This window comes from Fringilla coelebs (assembly GCF_963513975.1).
Source record: "Fringilla coelebs genome assembly, chromosome: 4".
NCBI lineage: Eukaryota > Metazoa > Chordata > Aves > Passeriformes > Fringillidae > Fringilla > Fringilla coelebs.
The window spans coordinates 2241087-2257207 of NC_140032.1; the positions used below are offsets into that span (position 1 = coordinate 2241087).

At 57.9% G+C, this 16121-nt stretch overlaps 2 protein-coding genes across 2 annotated transcripts; one reads left to right on the plus strand and one right to left on the minus strand.

Moving 5' to 3' along the window:
* Positions 1–128: 128 nt before the first annotated feature.
* AUP1 (AUP1 lipid droplet regulating VLDL assembly factor) lies at positions 129–9105 on the minus strand. The gene is made up of 12 exons (XM_084204826.1): positions 8986–9105; positions 8569–8706; positions 8001–8151; positions 6708–6895; positions 6149–6221; positions 4086–4159; positions 3316–3382; positions 1826–1934; positions 1580–1726; positions 1282–1442; positions 1048–1136; positions 129–276 (listed from the first exon to the last, which is right to left on the minus strand). Exons 1-12 carry the CDS (start codon positions 9033–9035, stop codon positions 228–230), a joined length of 1296 nt encoding a protein of 431 aa, XP_084060952.1. The 5' UTR covers positions 9036–9105; the 3' UTR covers positions 129–227.
* A 366-nt stretch (positions 9106–9471) lies between these two features.
* HTRA2 (HtrA serine peptidase 2) lies at positions 9472–15831 on the plus strand. Its single transcript, XM_084204528.1, has 8 exons — positions 9472–9840; positions 10773–10977; positions 11724–11918; positions 12040–12072; positions 12499–12607; positions 12997–13066; positions 15165–15260; positions 15505–15831. The coding sequence occupies exons 1-8, from the start codon at positions 9482–9484 to the stop codon at positions 15668–15670; spliced, it is 1233 nt and encodes a 410-aa protein (XP_084060654.1). The 5' UTR covers positions 9472–9481; the 3' UTR covers positions 15671–15831.
* The last annotated feature ends 290 nt before the right edge of the window (positions 15832–16121 follow it).

The following is a 16121-nucleotide window of genomic DNA, read 5'->3' on the forward strand; positions in this document are numbered from 1 at the left end:
CCGATGGCCCCGCCCCCTGTCCCGATGGCCCCGCCCCTCGCCCCGGTGCCCGCACAGCCCGAGCCGCGCCGGACGGTGCCGCCGTTTATTTCCGCCGCCAGGGGGCGCCCCCGCCCCGCCCGTCCCGTCCCGCCCGCGCGGGGCCCGCGCGCTCCCGGTGCCACCGGCCCGGCCCGGCCCGGCCCGGAGCTCCGGTCAGGGGTTGCCGCCGGCCCGGCTCGGCCCGGTCAGGGGCTGCCGCCGGCCCTTGCCGCGCCGTGCTTCTCAGCGAACCGCCTGCGGGAGAGAGCACCCTCCCTCAGACACCGCGGGGCTGGGACCACCGGAGGGGCCTCCCGCAAACCCACCCGGGGATCGCCCGCCTGGCCAGGAAGCAGTCTCGGGGGACCGGGGACACTGCGGGGACACTGCAGCAGCCCAGGGCCGGGATGGCTCTGCTCGGACCGTTTTCATCCCATGCTCACCTGGAGCCCAGGGGAATGGGTGAAGGAGCAGGAGCTGCTCTGGGAGGGACAGGGGAGGAGGAACCATCCCTGCTGGGGTATGGACCAGGTGAGGGCAGGGAGGGGCTGCCAGGGCTGCCCACAGCAGCTCATGGTCCCCCAGGACCACCCTCTGTGCCTCAGCAGATCCCAGCCAGGTGTCCCAGTCAGGGATTCCCAAAAGTGCCCAGGCACACTCAAATTCCTCTCAAACACATCCTCAATTTTTGGTGTCTTCCTAAACCAAGACCCACACACCAGATCTGGCCAGGATTTGCCTCACGAAAAGCCTGCACAAAGACCAAACTCACTCCCTGTGCCCTCACACCGAGGAGCATTAAAGGAGCTGTCCCTGGTGCCAAACAGGAACATCCTGCCCACACTGAGAGTGCCACGGGGCCAGTGGCACCCCAGGGAAACCCAGTCCCATGGGGGCTCCTGTCAGCCAGACATGGAAAACCCAGTGCCTGGGGCTCCTTGGGTGCTGCTGGGGCTGCATTCTGGGGGCTTGGGCAGGGGGAGATTTTGTGTGGCCCTGGCACGGGGAGGTGTGGGGGGCTCTCACCTCCTGGCATAGTCGTACAAGGCTCGTTTCCTCTCCTGCAGGGACAGGTGACGCTCCACGGGGGACTTTGCAAACTGCTTTGTAGCCGGCTGGAAGGGAAAGCACAGGAGCCATCAGGACACAGATGAAGCAGGGGCCTCCTTGGTGGCTCTGCAAGGACCTGGCTGGTGCTCCATGCCCCTGGCTAGTCCTGAACACGAGCCAGCAGAGCAGGGAGACACAACCCCAAAGTACCTTGGAAGAAGGCGCAGCCACAGAGCCCTGGATGCCAGAAGCAGCTGCAGCCTGGGAGGTAGATGGGGCAGGCAGGTCTCCAGCCTCTTTACTCTCAGGGAAGAAGGGAACTCTCCCCTCCAGCAAGTTGGCAATGGTGGTGTCCACACAATTGGTTTGGACTGTGGGGACAAAGGGAGCCATTAGAGATCAGGACACTCCATCCTGGCTGCCAGTGTGTACCAGTGCAGCGGGGACAAGGTTTCTTCTTTCTGAGCACAGAAGGGGCCCCCACATCCCTGCTGCCACCCCTGCTCACCCAGGTCTGTCCTGATGACCTCCAAGGGCACGTGAGGCAGCACCTCCTTGACCTGCTGTGCCATGGCCACGACCCTCACGTCCTCAGGAGCACCCCCGGGCAGGCTGGGCAGCACCCTGGGCCGGGCTGCCGGGCGCTGGCTCAAGGCTGCAGGAGGAAGGACAGCGGGTGAGTTTGTCACTGAAAGCTGATAGAGAGCCCCCCAAAGCAGAGCCCAGGCTGAGGTTCTAAAGCCAGGATCCCCACCTGGGGCAAGGGGCAGCCTTTGTGCCGTGTGCCTCAGCCTCTTCATGTGCTCGGTCCTGTCGGCAGCGGTGATCCGTGTGGATACCACACCCAGCTCCATGGCCAAGAGCTGTGGAACACAGAGCAGTCCCGCAAAAATCACACAGCACACACAGCCCCTCCAGGCTGGGGAGAGTGCCAGGGCTATGTGGAGCCATGGTGAGGGCAAGAGGGCTGGGAACTGATTTCTCCAGGGCCTCTGGGATGCATTGCAGTGTTGCAGAGGGCACAAGAAGGATCAGGAATTGCAATATCATCCTGCCAAACAGGCTGACAAGGAGGTATGAGATGTCTGGAGCTGTCAAATACCCAGCACATATGGGCAGGGTGGAGAAACAATTGCTTTGTATGATTTGTGGTGTTATAAAAAGGGGGTGAAAGGTTTGAACTTGATGGGAAAAGCCCTGACAGCTGCAGAAAGGCTCAGTGTGGGGTGGCAAATAGGCCATGAAATAACTGAGGTCTTGCAAAGGAATAAACATGTTCTGTTGGAGTCCTAGATGCTGAGAATTTTAGACTTTCTGTGCTGACAGACTTTAGCCCCCAAGGGAACACTGCATCTGACCTGAGGCCGTAGAGAAAGCTTCTATAATTAAATAATAGAACTAAGATTATGAGTGTGTAGTTTGATTAGAAGTGTGTAATATCACGTAGTAAAAAACTTAAGAGTTTAAAGCTTTAGAATATAATAATATATATAACAAAATAAAAGTTTTAAAACAAAAATTAATCCTTCTTCATAAGTTTAAGTAGTATTTTATAACGAAACAAAAAATCCACATTACAAAACACAAGTAGTTAATTATTAAGATAAAAATAAAGTGTAATTTCTTAATTAGTTTTTCTTTTAAAAAACCTTATAAAAATACATATCCATTTTATAACTTATTATTAAAATACTACAAAGTTCACTACTTATAAAACTATAGCATAATTTAAAAAAAACCAAACATCTAAGTCTAAACACAAAATAACATCTACAGCTTCCTCAGCACCCTCCATACAACCCCAAAAACTGCCCACCCAGTGCTGTGGGAAACCCTACAACCAGCCCTGCTCCCTTATCCAAAAGGCCAGAGAAGGAAGCAGCTGCTGGGGTCTGCCCAAAATCAACCCCACCTGTAACAACTCCTGCTGCTCCTCACCCTGTTCCACTTTTTCATGCAGAGCCCAAGAGTGACACTGAGCCACAAAAAACACCTCAAGATTAACACCCTGAGTTAATAAATCAGATCTGGAGATGAAACTTTCCAGGATCTGAAAGAGCCTCGTGGGAACACTTTCAATCCCAACCTTAACAAAAAGAAACCCCAAAAACCAACAACGTACCAGAGCTCCCATCACACACACACACATCCAGAAATGCTCTCTGCACCTCTGCCTGCACCCTGCTCTCCCCTGTGCCCACCCTGAAGAGCAGCAGTCCCACAGACCCCACCCCGCTTTCCTACCTCCTGAACTCGGAGCGCGAAGTCCTCACTCCGCTCGTCCGCTCGTCTGGGGACAGACGGCATCCACCTGAGTGGGGACAGCAGCACATGGAGCCACCCTGCTGGGAGCAGCCCCTGGGGACACCCTGCCAGGGGCAGCCATGCCATCCCCACCTCCAGGCTGCCTGCTCAGCCCACAGCTTTCCCCAGGGGAGCAGCAAAACCCAAGAGCCACTCCCAAATGCAGGAGACAGGACTGGCTCGCTGGAGCTCGGGGTAACACGAGGGATCTGCAGTTCCCAGAAAGGCCTTAATGAGGATCTGGGGCCATTTACATGGAAGGAGGAAACAGGTCACCCAGAATTCAGGCAGATAGAACCAGGGAAAGGCTTTTCTTTGCTGAAATACACCAAGCCCTACATTTGATTCCCAGTCCTTTCCACTGCCCTCATTACAGCAAAGCTACTCAGCCAGTCTGGGCAGGGCTCTGGACCACCCCACTCCCAAGGGACTGGAGGGACAGACAGAGACATTGGGGGCCAGCACTGCTGGGCTAAGCAGCCCAGCTTCAAAAATACCCCTGGAAACTTGAACACCTGGAGAGACTGAGACTCCTCTCCTTCCCCAACAGGAACCAGGAGCCCTCTCCACATCAGAAGCTGGTCCAGGCCCAGATGGTGCCAAGCCCAGCCCTGCTGAGGCAGCCAGGGAGGGAGCTCTCAGTGCCACGGTGACACCACAGCCCTGCCCACCCCCAACCCTGCCCCAAACAGAAGAGAGAGACGTAGTACCTTACTTGATAAACTGTGAAGGGAACAAAGAAGGTCCAGAGCAGCTCTGTGATCCAGGAGGAGTCAGCCACGCTCTGGGGAAGAGAGCACAGTGAGATCCCACTCATGGGACAGGAGCAGTGGGGAGGGAGGTGGGCAGAGCACACCTGAGTTGTGGCTGGAGGACTGGGAAAGGGGGAACAGCAAAGTCAATGCAAGCCCCAGTGCAGCTTCACCCTCACTGGTCATCACCAGTTTTCACTTTCCTCCCACTAAGACAGCAGCAAGACTTTCCCTCAGTACCCTCCCATTCCCTACCAGTCTGTCCCTTCAGAAAGCTACAAAAAATGCCTGAAAACCTACTAATGCTTCCTCAGAAGCATGAACAATCCTCCCCCACTCTGCTGGCAACAGCCTCTCTGTGATGTCCCAACTCCTGGAAGCTCTCCCAGGGAACAGCACAAGAGGAAACAGCCTCAGGTTGTGCCAGGGGAGGCTGAGGTTGGATATTGGGAAAATTCCTCCTTAAAAGGGCTGTCCAGCCCTGGCACAGCTGCCCAGGGCAGGGGGAAGTCCCCATCTCTGGGGGGATTTAACAGCCCTGTGGATGTGGCACTTGGGGACATGGTCAGTGGTGGCCTTGGCATTGTTGTGGAATGGTGGGACTTGATTTTCCAGAGGGATTTTCCAAACAATTCTGTGGTTCTCAGACAGGCTTGTGCCTGGGAAGAGGAGCTGTAAATGAGAAAAGCCCTGAAAGCCCAGGCACAAGATGAACAGAGAAGCCTCATCTGGATAAAGAGAACCTCAGAACCCTAAACCCAAATGCCTGGAGTGATGCCCACAGCCAGATTTCAGTTACACTGCCTGTGCCACAGAACAACACCCTCCTGCAACATTCCATGCCACTGGACCTGGAGAAAATTATTTCTTAATCCCAAATTTGGTGTTTGGCCCAACCTAGTGCCTAATATACATTACACAATTATATAAGAAAACTTTCTATAAAACACCAATTGATCCATTCAAAATATCACATCTCCAATCCTTCCAGTTTCTGATGGTTTAAAATCACCCCAGAAATCCACCAGGATTTATTCAGCCAATATGCAGGAAGCACAAAGTCCTGCTCAGACTCTGAAGGTAAAATTTGAGCCAAGAAGTGACTGGAACCAGCACCTCCACACAGACCTGCTGCGCTCCCTGACATGCAGGAGGGAAGGGATGCACAGACACACACACAGCTTGTCACATCTCAGAATTTCTCAAAGGAACCAAAGCCATAAAAGCATAATATATTCCTTATAAACTGTCCAGAACAGAAAAACTCTCCCACTTCTCTGGAGGAGAAATTCAAAATGTAACTTATTCCCAGAAAACTGCATCTTCACCCACCTTGTGGCCTGCCTCAACTCTGTCTCAGCACCTCTGGCCTGCCAGGGGTGACCAAAGCTCTGCCAAATATTCCTGCAGTTCCCATCCCTGGACACATCCAGGTGACTCCTCACCCTGCCAGGGCTTCCTTTGCCACAGAAACACCAGACCCATGAGTGACAGCCTGGTAGCTCTCTGTAGTCACCATATCATAAATAATAAATACCAAAAATAAGAAATTCAACAAAGCCTTGCTGAGGGCAGTTTCCCTGCAATGCCTTTGGCAGTGCTGCCATTGCCTTCATGGACTTTATCCCTTGTGTGGGGCTGCTCCTGTCCCATGTCCTGTGTCTGTGCCAGGGGCACCAGCTCAGGAGCCTCCAGAGCCCTGCATGACCTTTGGCACGAGGGCTGCCTGCAGCTGGCCTTTCACAGCAGGGAACTCAGCAAGAGCAAAGCAGACTGGCCATGGAAGCCAGAGGCACAGTGACAGCCAGCTGGGCCACCAAACATCTGTCACGCCACCAAACATCTGTCACACTGGCCAATGTAACCAGGGGTCAGTTCCCAGGAAAGGCACTGAGAACTGTGTTAGCACTGAGCAGCTGGTTCCAGGGTGCCAGGACACGAGGCCAGGCCACACCACAGGCTCCAAAGCAGAAAGAAAAGCTGTTCCCACCCCACACCCTGCCCCTGTGCCCACCACTCACCACAGCCACCAAGGGCCTCCGGACCTGCAGGGCAACGGGCTGGACCTCATCCAGGATGGAGAAGGGCCAGGAGCTGGAAGGGAGGAATTCTGCAGTGAATGACCCAGGAGCCACCTGAAGCCATTTTGTCACAATACAGCAGAGCCATTCCCAGCCACCCTACCAAATTTGCAGGGGCAGAGAGAATGATTCATCTGACTCCATCTTATCAGAAGGTTAATTAATTAGTTTATTGTACTATATTATTCTATACTATATTACACTATATCTAAACTGAATCTGCTAAGCACTCAACCCTGCACACAACTACACTGGATTTCGTCAGCCTTCAGTCCCAACACAGACACACACACACAGACTCTCTTAGCCCTGATAAGCCAAGGAAATAAAACACCATCACTTTGAACCTCCATATTGCATTCTACTTTTGCACAAACACAGGCACAGCAAACGATAAGAATATTCTTGGGAAGAATTATGCCTTGCTTTTCTCTGCAAAGAGAAATGTAGCTACACCACCCTGCTGCAGGAATTCCCACCCCCTGCTGGGGGAAGTCACCTGAAGCGGAGCAGCCCGGCCCTGCCGTTGGTGGCAGCCTCCTCTGGGAACAGCAGCAGTGGGGGGTTCCCCCGCTGGGCCGAGTATTCCTTCAGGGAATCCACCAGCTCTGCCCGGCTGCCCGTCACTCCCAGCTCCATGAAGCCCCGGGACCAGCAGATGAACCCTGGGGCACCGCTCAGGGCAGGCTGCAGGGAGAACAGCAGTGAGGAGGAAACCCCGCCCTGCCCACCCTTCCACGCCCTCCTGCCCACCCAGACCAACCTACAGAGGTGACAAAGTTGCTGCTCATTAGCAAAATCCCCCCTGGGACTGAGAGTGACCTGTGTTGAACACGATACTGCCAGGCCTCAGCCCCTGCTCCAGCCCCAGTTCCACAGGAAATGGATTCCAAATCATCAGTTCAGACTGTGCAGACACATGCACTCCCAGCTAGCTGCCTGTGTCCCCAGTGTTCTCTCCAGCAGTCCCTGACACACTTGGCAGGACACACTCTGCTCCCAGGAGTCCCCCCTCTCCAGGCCAGGGGTAAATCAAGGGCTGTGCAGGACACAGGAGCCACCCGGAGCCTGCTGACTCAGGAACTCCCCACACAAAGAATTTTAAGGGAGAGCAGAGACAGCCCAGAACTAGCCAAGCACTAATGACACACATTCCATCAGCACCTCCATGCACCCCCAAAACTGCCCACCCAGTGCTGGGGGAAACCCCACAACCAGCCCTGCTCCCTTATCCAAAAGGCCAGAGAAGGAAGCAGCTGCTGGGATCTGTCCCCACTTCCACCAAAATCAACCTCCACTGGAACAACTCCTGCTGCTCCTCACCCTGTTCCACTTTTTCATGCAGAGCCCAAGAGTGACACTGAGCCACAAAAAACACCTCAAGATTAACACCCTGAGTTAATAAATCAGATCTGGAGATGAAACTTTCCAGGATCTGAAAGAGCCTAGAGGGAAGCTGGAGAGGGAATCTGTGCCAGAAACTGGAGCGACAGGACAAGGATTAATGAGTACAACTGAAAGAGGAGCAAGTTAGGCTGAATATTAGGGGGGAATTTTTGGGTACGAGAGTGGCAAGGTTGCCTAGAGAAGCTGTGGCTGCCCCTGAAACCCTGGAGGTGTCCAAGGCCAGGCTGGATAGGGCTTGGAGCCGCTTGGGCTGGTGGAAGGTGCCCCTGCCCATGGCGAAGGGTGGCACTGAGTGGGCTTTAAGCTGCCTTCCACCGAGCCCGGTGCAACGGGGCAGAGCTGTCTGTGTCCCGCCCTCGGGGAGGAGCCCCGGCCGTGCCCTCACCGTGTTGCAGGAGGTGAGCAGGCTGACGACGTTGTGGTCGAAGGGGGTGACATGGTTGGCAATGAAGACCCTGGCGCCGGCCCCGCGCAGCCGAGGGTCGCTCTGACGCACCAGCAGCCCCAGCACGGAGCACATCACACGGACAATAAACCTGCCGGGGGAACACGGATCTTCCTCAAGTCCTGCCCTCCAAAACACTGCTAGGTGACATGTCCAACAGGCAACGACACAGGAATTCTGCCGGCTGGACAAATGACACTGGCACCAAATGGAAATGACACGTCTGGTGCAGGAATTGGTGTGGGGCTGACACTGGGATGAGGGCAGCAAGTGTCCCACAGAGCTCCTGAGCAGCACAGCAAGGTGATCCACACCAGTCCCTGAGCGCTCCAGAGGTGGCTGCCAGCACCGGGCTTGGCAGAGGAAACACCTCCAAGGCTCCTGAAGACGGAGATCCTTCCTGAGCCAAGCCCCCACGGCTCGGGACACGCAGGGGTGGGGGCAGCCCTGCCATCACCCCACACCCACCCGGGGAAGCAGCACCCCGGAGCCCCCCGAGGTCACACACCGGCGCACGACGCTGTCGGGCAGGGCGCAGCTGACCAGGAACACGTGGACGCCGATGAAGACGCGCAGGACGAGCAGGCAGAGCCCCACGGGAGCGTAGAGCAGCAGGGCCAGGAGCAGGAACCCATCGGTCGGGAACCTGCAGGGCAGAGAGCGGCCTGAGCGCGGCCGGGACGATCCCCAGGATCCGCCCCGCGGCCGCCGCTCCGCGTGCTGCCCCCGGCAAGTCTCCCAGACCACCTCGGGACCACCCCGGAGCCTCCCCGGTCCCCCCACGGGCCGCCCCGACCTTCCTCACGGGGCTTTGGTGAGACACCCCCGCCCTCCGCTGGCCCCGCGACGCCCGCCCAGGGTTCCCGCGGTTTTCGCGCGGCTCTCCCGGGAGTTCCCACCGCGCGGGCCCCGGACGGGCGCTCACCGGTGCGAGTCGAAGAGCCGCTCGGGGCCCGGGGCCGCGGGCGGTTCCATCCCCGCCGTGCCGGCGCCTCACGGCCGCTCCGCACCCGCCGCCATCTTGCCCGCGGCCGCGCGCCTGGCCCGCGCGGGGCGCGCTGGGAAGGCGCCGCCTTCCTGGTCCGCACCGCGCCGCCGCAGCACTCTCGCCCCGATCGCGGCCCTCGGTAACTCCGGCAGACCCGGTGAGCGGCTCTGACAATGGGGCTGCCCCGCTTCGCTGCCGCGCCGGTTATCAGCGCATCCCGCTGGCTGCGGGATGGTAGCTCCCAACAGGACTACAACTCCCGGCGTGCCCCGCGGCAGAACGAGCTTCCGGCAGGCTCTGTCTCGGAACTACAGCTCCCGGCGGGCTCCGCGGCGGAGGACCACTTCGGGCGGACCCTGTCTCTGGACTACAACTCCCTTAGTGCCCCGTGGCTCGGTCCCGCCCCTGCAGGGCGTGGTTTCCGTTCGGCAGCATGGCGGCAGCGGCGCGGAAGATGCGGATTCGGTACATCCCGGTGCCACCGGCTGTACAGCGCTGGTGCCGAGCGCTTACCGGGACCGCCGAGCCACCGCCGCCCCCTCCCCCTCCTCCTCCTTCCCATCCCCCGCCGCCGTCCGCCTGGGGCCGGTCTCTGGCGGCGGCGGTGGGCGCCGGGGCGGCGGCGCTGGTGCTGCTGTGGGCCCGGGAGCGCCGCCGGTCCCCGCTGAGCGCCGCCGTGCCCGCCCCGCCGCCCGCCCCGCCGCCTTCCTCACCCCGCGCCGCCTTCAACTTCATCGCTGACGTGGTGGAGAAAACGGCGCCCGCGCTGGTCTACGTGGAGATCGTGGGCAGGTACCGGCACCGGGAGGTCCCCGGGAGGGATTTCCCTCCTCCCTGCGCAGTGTGACCCCGGCCTCTCCTGAACCGTCCCGGAGGGCTCCCACAAGCGCCTCGGGAGGGACCCACACGCCGCTGCCACTTCCATGTCCTGCGGGGCCGTATGGCAGAGCTGCCTTCCGGGCTGCCCCGCTCCTCTGCCTGGAAGCAGCACTTGGTGTTTATTTCCCTTTGTGCTCTCGAATGTTCTCACCGTCCAATGCCTCCAGCCTCTCGGAGCAGCTCTGTGCAGCAGCTCTGCTCTCCAGCTGGGTGACTGCTGCTTCCAGCTTGATGTCACCTGCGTGCAGTGTCACCCTCTCTGTCTCTCAGTGTGAGGATGTATCAGGTGGTGCTGCTTCTTCTCTGAGTTCCTGAGCCACACTGGCAATAATTCACCACCAGCTGGGCTTTCGCTCCATCCCATTCTCCATTCATTTCAGAAATTTGCATTTTCCTATGCCCTTTGCACTGTGGCAGATGTTTCTTAAGTAAAAAGGTTTAAATTCACACATAATTCTACAGGCTAAACTTTAAATGCTTAATTCATATTGTGAACTCAAGTGAATTCCAAAAATCTCTATTTCAACTTCACCTGACTACCAGCAGAGGCAGGGGTGCTCAACCAGGGCCCTGAGTTGTGGCTCCACTCCCGCTATCAGCAACATTTCCTGTTGCCTCTCAGGTGTTTGTTGCCTGCTCCAAGGTTGGGCTCCCTGCACAGGTCACAGCCCCTCCTGCTCCCACATGCTTCTGTTCCTGGTAGGATTGTACCTTTGTGGCTGTGCACGAGCGCTGGATTCCCGCTGTATTTGTGCACATTCCCTTATTTCTGCAGACTCTTGGGACAGGGAAGGATTCCCCATTTTGCTCCTCCCAGCCGCTCCTGACCGGTGCCCTCCTTGCAGGCACCCCTTCCTGGGCCGGGAGGTGCCCATCTCCAACGGCTCTGGCTTCGTGGTGTCCCCGGACGGGCTGATTGTCACCAATGCCCACGTGGTGGCCAACCGGCGGCGCGTGCGGGTGAAGCTGGCCAGCGGCGAGATGTACGACGCCGTGGTGCAGGACGTGGACCAGGTGGCTGACATTGCCACCATCAAGATCAAGCCCAAGGTGTGTGCGGTGTCCCGGTGGCCGTGGGGACTCCGGGAAGAGGGGACGTTCCGTCTGTCCTGCTTTATGGGTAGTACCAGTATTGTGGATGGGAAGTGCCTTGGCTTGTTGTCTGGCCCCTGCGGCTGAACCAAACAGCAGCACTGTGGTGTTTCACCCCAGAGACACTTTTGGCTGGCTGGATGTTGCAGCTGGGCACCTGGAGGCAAGTCCAGACATGCCAGAGCTCTGGTGGTGGTGGGACGGAGCTTCCTCCCGTGGAGGGGCCACTCCTCAGGTTTATCTCTGATGGAGAACCTTTAAGGTGATGGTGAAGGAAAGGAGTTGGTTCTGCTGGAGGGTTTGGATCCAGAGCTTTTATTCTGGCCCACAGGCCTCTGAATCCAGCAACCCCTCCATCAGAACTCCCTGAACCGTGTGGCTGCTTGCTCTTTTACCTGGGGGAGGGAAGGAGGAAGGGATAGGGAGCCCACCGAGCAGGTAAGGGAGAGGAGGTCTCAAGGGACAAAGGACACCTGGATGGCCCAATGCCCCCCAGGGGTAGAGGGCATCTTTTGAATCTGCCAATCACTTGAGGCCCTTCTGGAATGCCAGGATTGACAGACAGTGCTCAGCAGGGGTCAGGGTGGGGAAAGGAAGGATGACCTGGGAGGGAATCTTCAGGGGAGAAACCCGGGGTTTTGGGGTAAACCATGAAATCACACTGCAACACTGCTTTGTCCCGCTGACCGTCTGGCTGCCCACAGCACCCGCTGCCCACGCTGCCGCTGGGCCGCTCGGCCGAGGTGAGGCAGGGCGAGTTCGTGGTGGCCATGGGCAGCCCCTTTGCCCTGCAGAACACCATCACCTCGGGCATCGTCAGCTCGGCGCAGCGCGGCAGCCGCGAGCTGGGCCTGGCCGCCACCGACATGGAGTACATCCAGACGGACGCTGCCATCGACGTAAGGGACATGGGGACATGGGAGGGGTCACATGGAACATGGGGGTCTGGCTGGTCACCCTGGGATCGGCCTCAGGATGGGGCTTTCGTGGTCTGCTCACACTCTCTCTCCTCTGCTGCAGTTTGGGAACTCTGGGGGCCCCCTCGTCAACCTGGTGAGTGCTGCTGCTTGTCGCCTTGCTGGCTGGGACAGGGGTGTGCTGTGTGCCCCTTGCTCTCTGCCTCTCTGTGGATACTGGGAGGGAGCCCTCCTCTCCCTCCTCCCTTCCTGGAGGGAGGAGAGAGAGCAGGGCTAAGCCTGGCATGAGAACCTTGTGCAGTATCTGAGGCAGCTGGAGCTGATGGGGCTTTGGTGGAGACGAGGTCTGGCTGGTGCTGGCAGGGCAGAGCCAGGGACTGCATGGACTCATCCTGTAGACTCAGCCTTGGCAGGGTCAGGCAGGACACAGGGACAGCAGCCTGGCAAGGGGTGGGCAGAGAGGCAGGACCCCAGGCTGGTGCAGTAGTTCCCCTGCTCTCCACACTGATCCAGGCTGGGTCAGTGCTGGGATCATTGGGATCCCAATGCCCTTTCCCTGCAGGATGGCGAGGTGATTGGTGTGAACACCATGAAGGTGACGTCGGGCATCTCCTTTGCCATCCCCTCGGACCGGCTGCGGAAGTTCCTGCAGAAGGAGGAGCAGCGCAAGAGTGAGTGGGGACCTCCCTGCTCGGGCTCTGGAGGAGGAGGATGAGAGAGGGAAGCTTTGGGCTCTGCACCCTTCTTCCTGAGAAAGCAGGAGAGCAGGAGAAGTCTTTGGGGTCTCATCTGCTGCCACAGGAAAGCTGTGCTGCTGCTGCCTTGTCCTGTCTGTTTTTTCTGTGACACTGGGGAGGGACATTCTCTGTCAAAAATCTGACAAAGCAGGGAAGCCAAGTCACGGTGCAGAATGCTCCTGCTGGTGCTGGGAACTGGACTGAGCTGTTGCAGGGATTTGGAATGGCTCTGGATGCTGCCTGCCCTGAGGGCTCAGTCCAGCAGTGTTCTGAGCACATTTCTGCTTTCCAGCCATGCCATTCCGTGTCCTTTTCCTCCACAGGCTCTTGGTTTGGCAATGCAGAGTCGAAGCGCCGGTACATCGGGGTGATGATGCTGACCCTCACTCCCAGGTACCTGTCCTGAGCTCAGGGGCCAACAGACCAGTCCTGTTGGGGCAGGGGTGTGATGGGATCTTCACAACTAACTGAGAGTGCCTGGTTTTGGGAGGATTGTCTCCACAGCTTAAGCTTTCACTCTCAAATCTCTTTGTGCTTGTGTTGGGGTTAGAATGCTAGCTCATGGATAAATTGGAAACTTGCAAGTTTGTACACTGGTAGCAGACTCTGTGAGCATTTAAAAAGTGCTCTCCCTCTCCACAGAAGGGTGGAGCCAGGTGGGGGTAAGGCTGTGTTCCAAGGGAGCAAGGGACAGGACTAGAGGAAACTGCCTCAGGCTGTGCCAGGGGAGGCTGAGGTTGGATTTTAGAAAACTCCTTGGAAAGGGTTGTCCAGCCCTGGCACATCTGCCTAGGACAGTGGTGGTCTCTCCATCCCTGGAGGGATTTAACAGCTGTGTGATGTGGCACTTGGGGACATGGCTAGTGCTGGCCTTGGCAGAGCTGGGGGAGTGGTTGGACTTGATCTTAAAAGTCTTTTCCAACCCAAACAATTCTGTGAAGTGCCCATGCCAGCAAGCAGGACCTGTGCTCTCACCTCTGGGAGAAGAACACCTGCTCTGGTTCTTTGGCTCTTGCAGTCTCATTTTTAAGTGACCTTCAGCTGCCTCGCGGGGCTGGTGCTGTGCCCTGCTGGACAAACACCTTTTGGGGCTGTGCTCTGCCCTCCTAAAGGTCTGGTGAGTTTCCCGTTGCCCAGCAGATGGTGCTGGTAGCCATCAGAACCCGCGGGATGTGGGAGGCCAGCCCAGCCTCCTCCTGCTTCCCTGGCCACGCTTGCAGGGACCGGCTCTGTCAGGAAGCAGCGTGAAATTCCTGGGACACGGCTCCAGGCACGCGGCTCCAGCTTCCACAGAGCCCCCGAGCCGGTCCAGGGAAAGCACCTGACTGCCAGCCTTGTTTGTGCCCAGCAGGAAGGGCTCCCAACAAGGGACTGCTCGCATTGGAATCGTGTGACTGCCCTGAACACTCTGAGCCTTTCCATCTGTAAACCTTTCCCTGGCACAGGAAGGAGAGGCTCTGTGTAGGGCACAGGCTCAGGCCCAGACCCCGTTGTTCTGTTCGTGGTGCCCAGGCCAGATCAGAGGCAGTGGGCACAGACGTGTGAGAGTCCACAAGAAATCTCTTTTTTTACTGTGAGGAGGGTGCTCAGAGCCTGGCACACATTGCCTGGAGGGTCCTTGGAGATCCTCAAATCCCAGCTGGACACAGTCCAGAGCAGCCTGCCCTGACTGAGCCTGCTGGGGGTTGGGTGAGACGAACTTGAGAGGCCTCTTCCCACCTTTGCTGTGTGAAATTGGGAAGAGATAGCAGCTTGCCCTGGGCGGTGGGACAGCAGAGTTCAGCACAGACCACAGCCACATGGGGAGCCCTGACTGGCTGAGCAGGGACCTGACAGGAGCAGAGCTGGGCAGAGACTGAGTGTGTGGGTCTGCAGGGATTGGAGCTGATGCACTGTTAGAGGGAAGAATGCTGTCACTGGAGAGATCCAGCTGGAGTGTTGCATCCACTTCTGGATTTCATTCAAGAGGAGCAGTTGGGGAGAGTCCAAAGAGGAGCTGTGAGAGATTAAGAGTTTCAATTTGGTTTAGAAATCCTAAAGTCTGTGGGAAAGTGTGAGAAACTGTGATTGTTTAGTCTCTAGACTCAGGAGGAGGGCTCTGCTGACATGTCTGGCAGGAAGAGGGGCACAGCTTGTGTTGTGTATCCTGCCCAGCTAGGGCAGAGAAGTGAAACTGCAGCAGAGGAGGGGTGGGTCTGACCCCGGGGAGGGTGATGTGACGTGGGGATGTGCCTCACCACAGCTCTGATCCAGCTGGCAGCTGCTCCGGGGGTTTCCAGCTCTCCCTGGTGCCATTTGGATTCTCATCCTCTCGTTTTGACAGGAGGATAGTGATGCTTGGCGCTGGCAGCTGTGGCTTGTGCTCAGCAGGGTGCAAAGACACAGGAGGGGAGCTTCTGTGCCTGTCTCTAAGCCTGTGCAGCTGCAGGGAGTGGGGTGGGAGCCCTGCTCTGCCTCCAGCTCATCCCTGATGCTGCTGTTCTCTCTGCAGCATCCTGACAGAGCTGAAGCTGCGTGACCCCACCTTTCCTGACATCTCCTACGGCGTGCTGATCCACAAGGTGATCATCGGCTCCCCGGCTCACCAGTAAGTGCTGCCCTGTGCCTTTGTGCTGCCTGAGGGAGCAGCTGTGGGATGTGTTTTGCTCCAGAGCAGCAGGGCTTGGGCTCTACAGCAGAAACCACCTGGGGACCTTTCCCCAGGCTGGCTGTCTGGCTGGCCAAGCGCAGCTGTAGAACCTCTGGTGCCACAGCTCCTGCTGCACTTGGAGGATGATGATGCCGAGCGTCTGCCTCACCCTGTGTGTGCTTCATCTGTGTTGTCCCCTCAGGGCAGGGCTGAAGGCTGGGGACGTGGTGCTGGAGATCAACGGGACAGTGTCAAGGCGTGCTGAGGACGTGTATGAGGCGGTGAGGACGCAGCAGAGCCTGGCCCTGCTGGTGCGGCGCGGCTATGACACCCTGCTGGTGAGCGTCGTCCCCGAGGTCACCGAGTAGCAGAGACCACCCAGCTGGAGCTGAGGGCAGGACTCAGATGTGTCTGTGCTGGCCAGGCAGAGACAGCTTGTGCAGGGCTGGAAGAGGCCAGGAGAGGGGCCTGTGCTTGGGTGACTTGGGGTGAAGCCGTTCCTCTCTGTACTCAAATAAAGCACTTTTCTAGCGGCCCCCAGGGCCGTGTCATCTCCTTCCCTGGTGGAGGGAGCTGTGTGGGACCTTGCTCCTCCTGTCAGTCCCCACGAGGCAGCTGGGGAGGAGCTTGCTGTGCCTCCAGGGACCTTATCAGTGTTCATGGTGTTCTGCCACCTGCTTGGAACCCGCCTGGGCTGGGATCTGACTCCTCTGTCTACCTGGCAGGCAGCTGTCGAGCCATGGATTGTGTGACCCCACTGTAGGTGAGAGCAGCCCTGGAGCAGGCCTGGGACTGGCATTACCTCCCTGGAGTGCAGCA

Excerpts from the sequence above, each read along its gene's own strand:
- AUP1 (XM_084204826.1), bottom strand. The coding sequence starts at position 9,035 with ATGGAACCGCCCGCGGCCCCGGGCCCCGAGCGGCTCTTCGACTCGCAC. Across the intron at positions 6,896-8,000 it reads TGCTCACCTCCTGCAACACG|CCTGCCCTGAGCGGTGCCCC; the intron begins GTGAGGGCACGG and ends TTCTCCCTGCAG. Across the intron at positions 1,443-1,579 it reads GGTCATCAGGACAGACCTGG|TCCAAACCAATTGTGTGGAC; the intron begins GTGAGCAGGGGT and ends TTGTCCCCACAG.
- HTRA2 (XM_084204528.1), top strand. The coding sequence starts at position 9,482 with ATGGCGGCAGCGGCGCGGAAGATGCGGATTCGGTACATCCCGGTGCCA. Across the intron at positions 9,841-10,772 it reads TACGTGGAGATCGTGGGCAG|GCACCCCTTCCTGGGCCGGG; the intron begins GTACCGGCACCG and ends CCCTCCTTGCAG. Across the intron at positions 10,978-11,723 it reads CCATCAAGATCAAGCCCAAG|CACCCGCTGCCCACGCTGCC; the intron begins GTGTGTGCGGTG and ends GGCTGCCCACAG.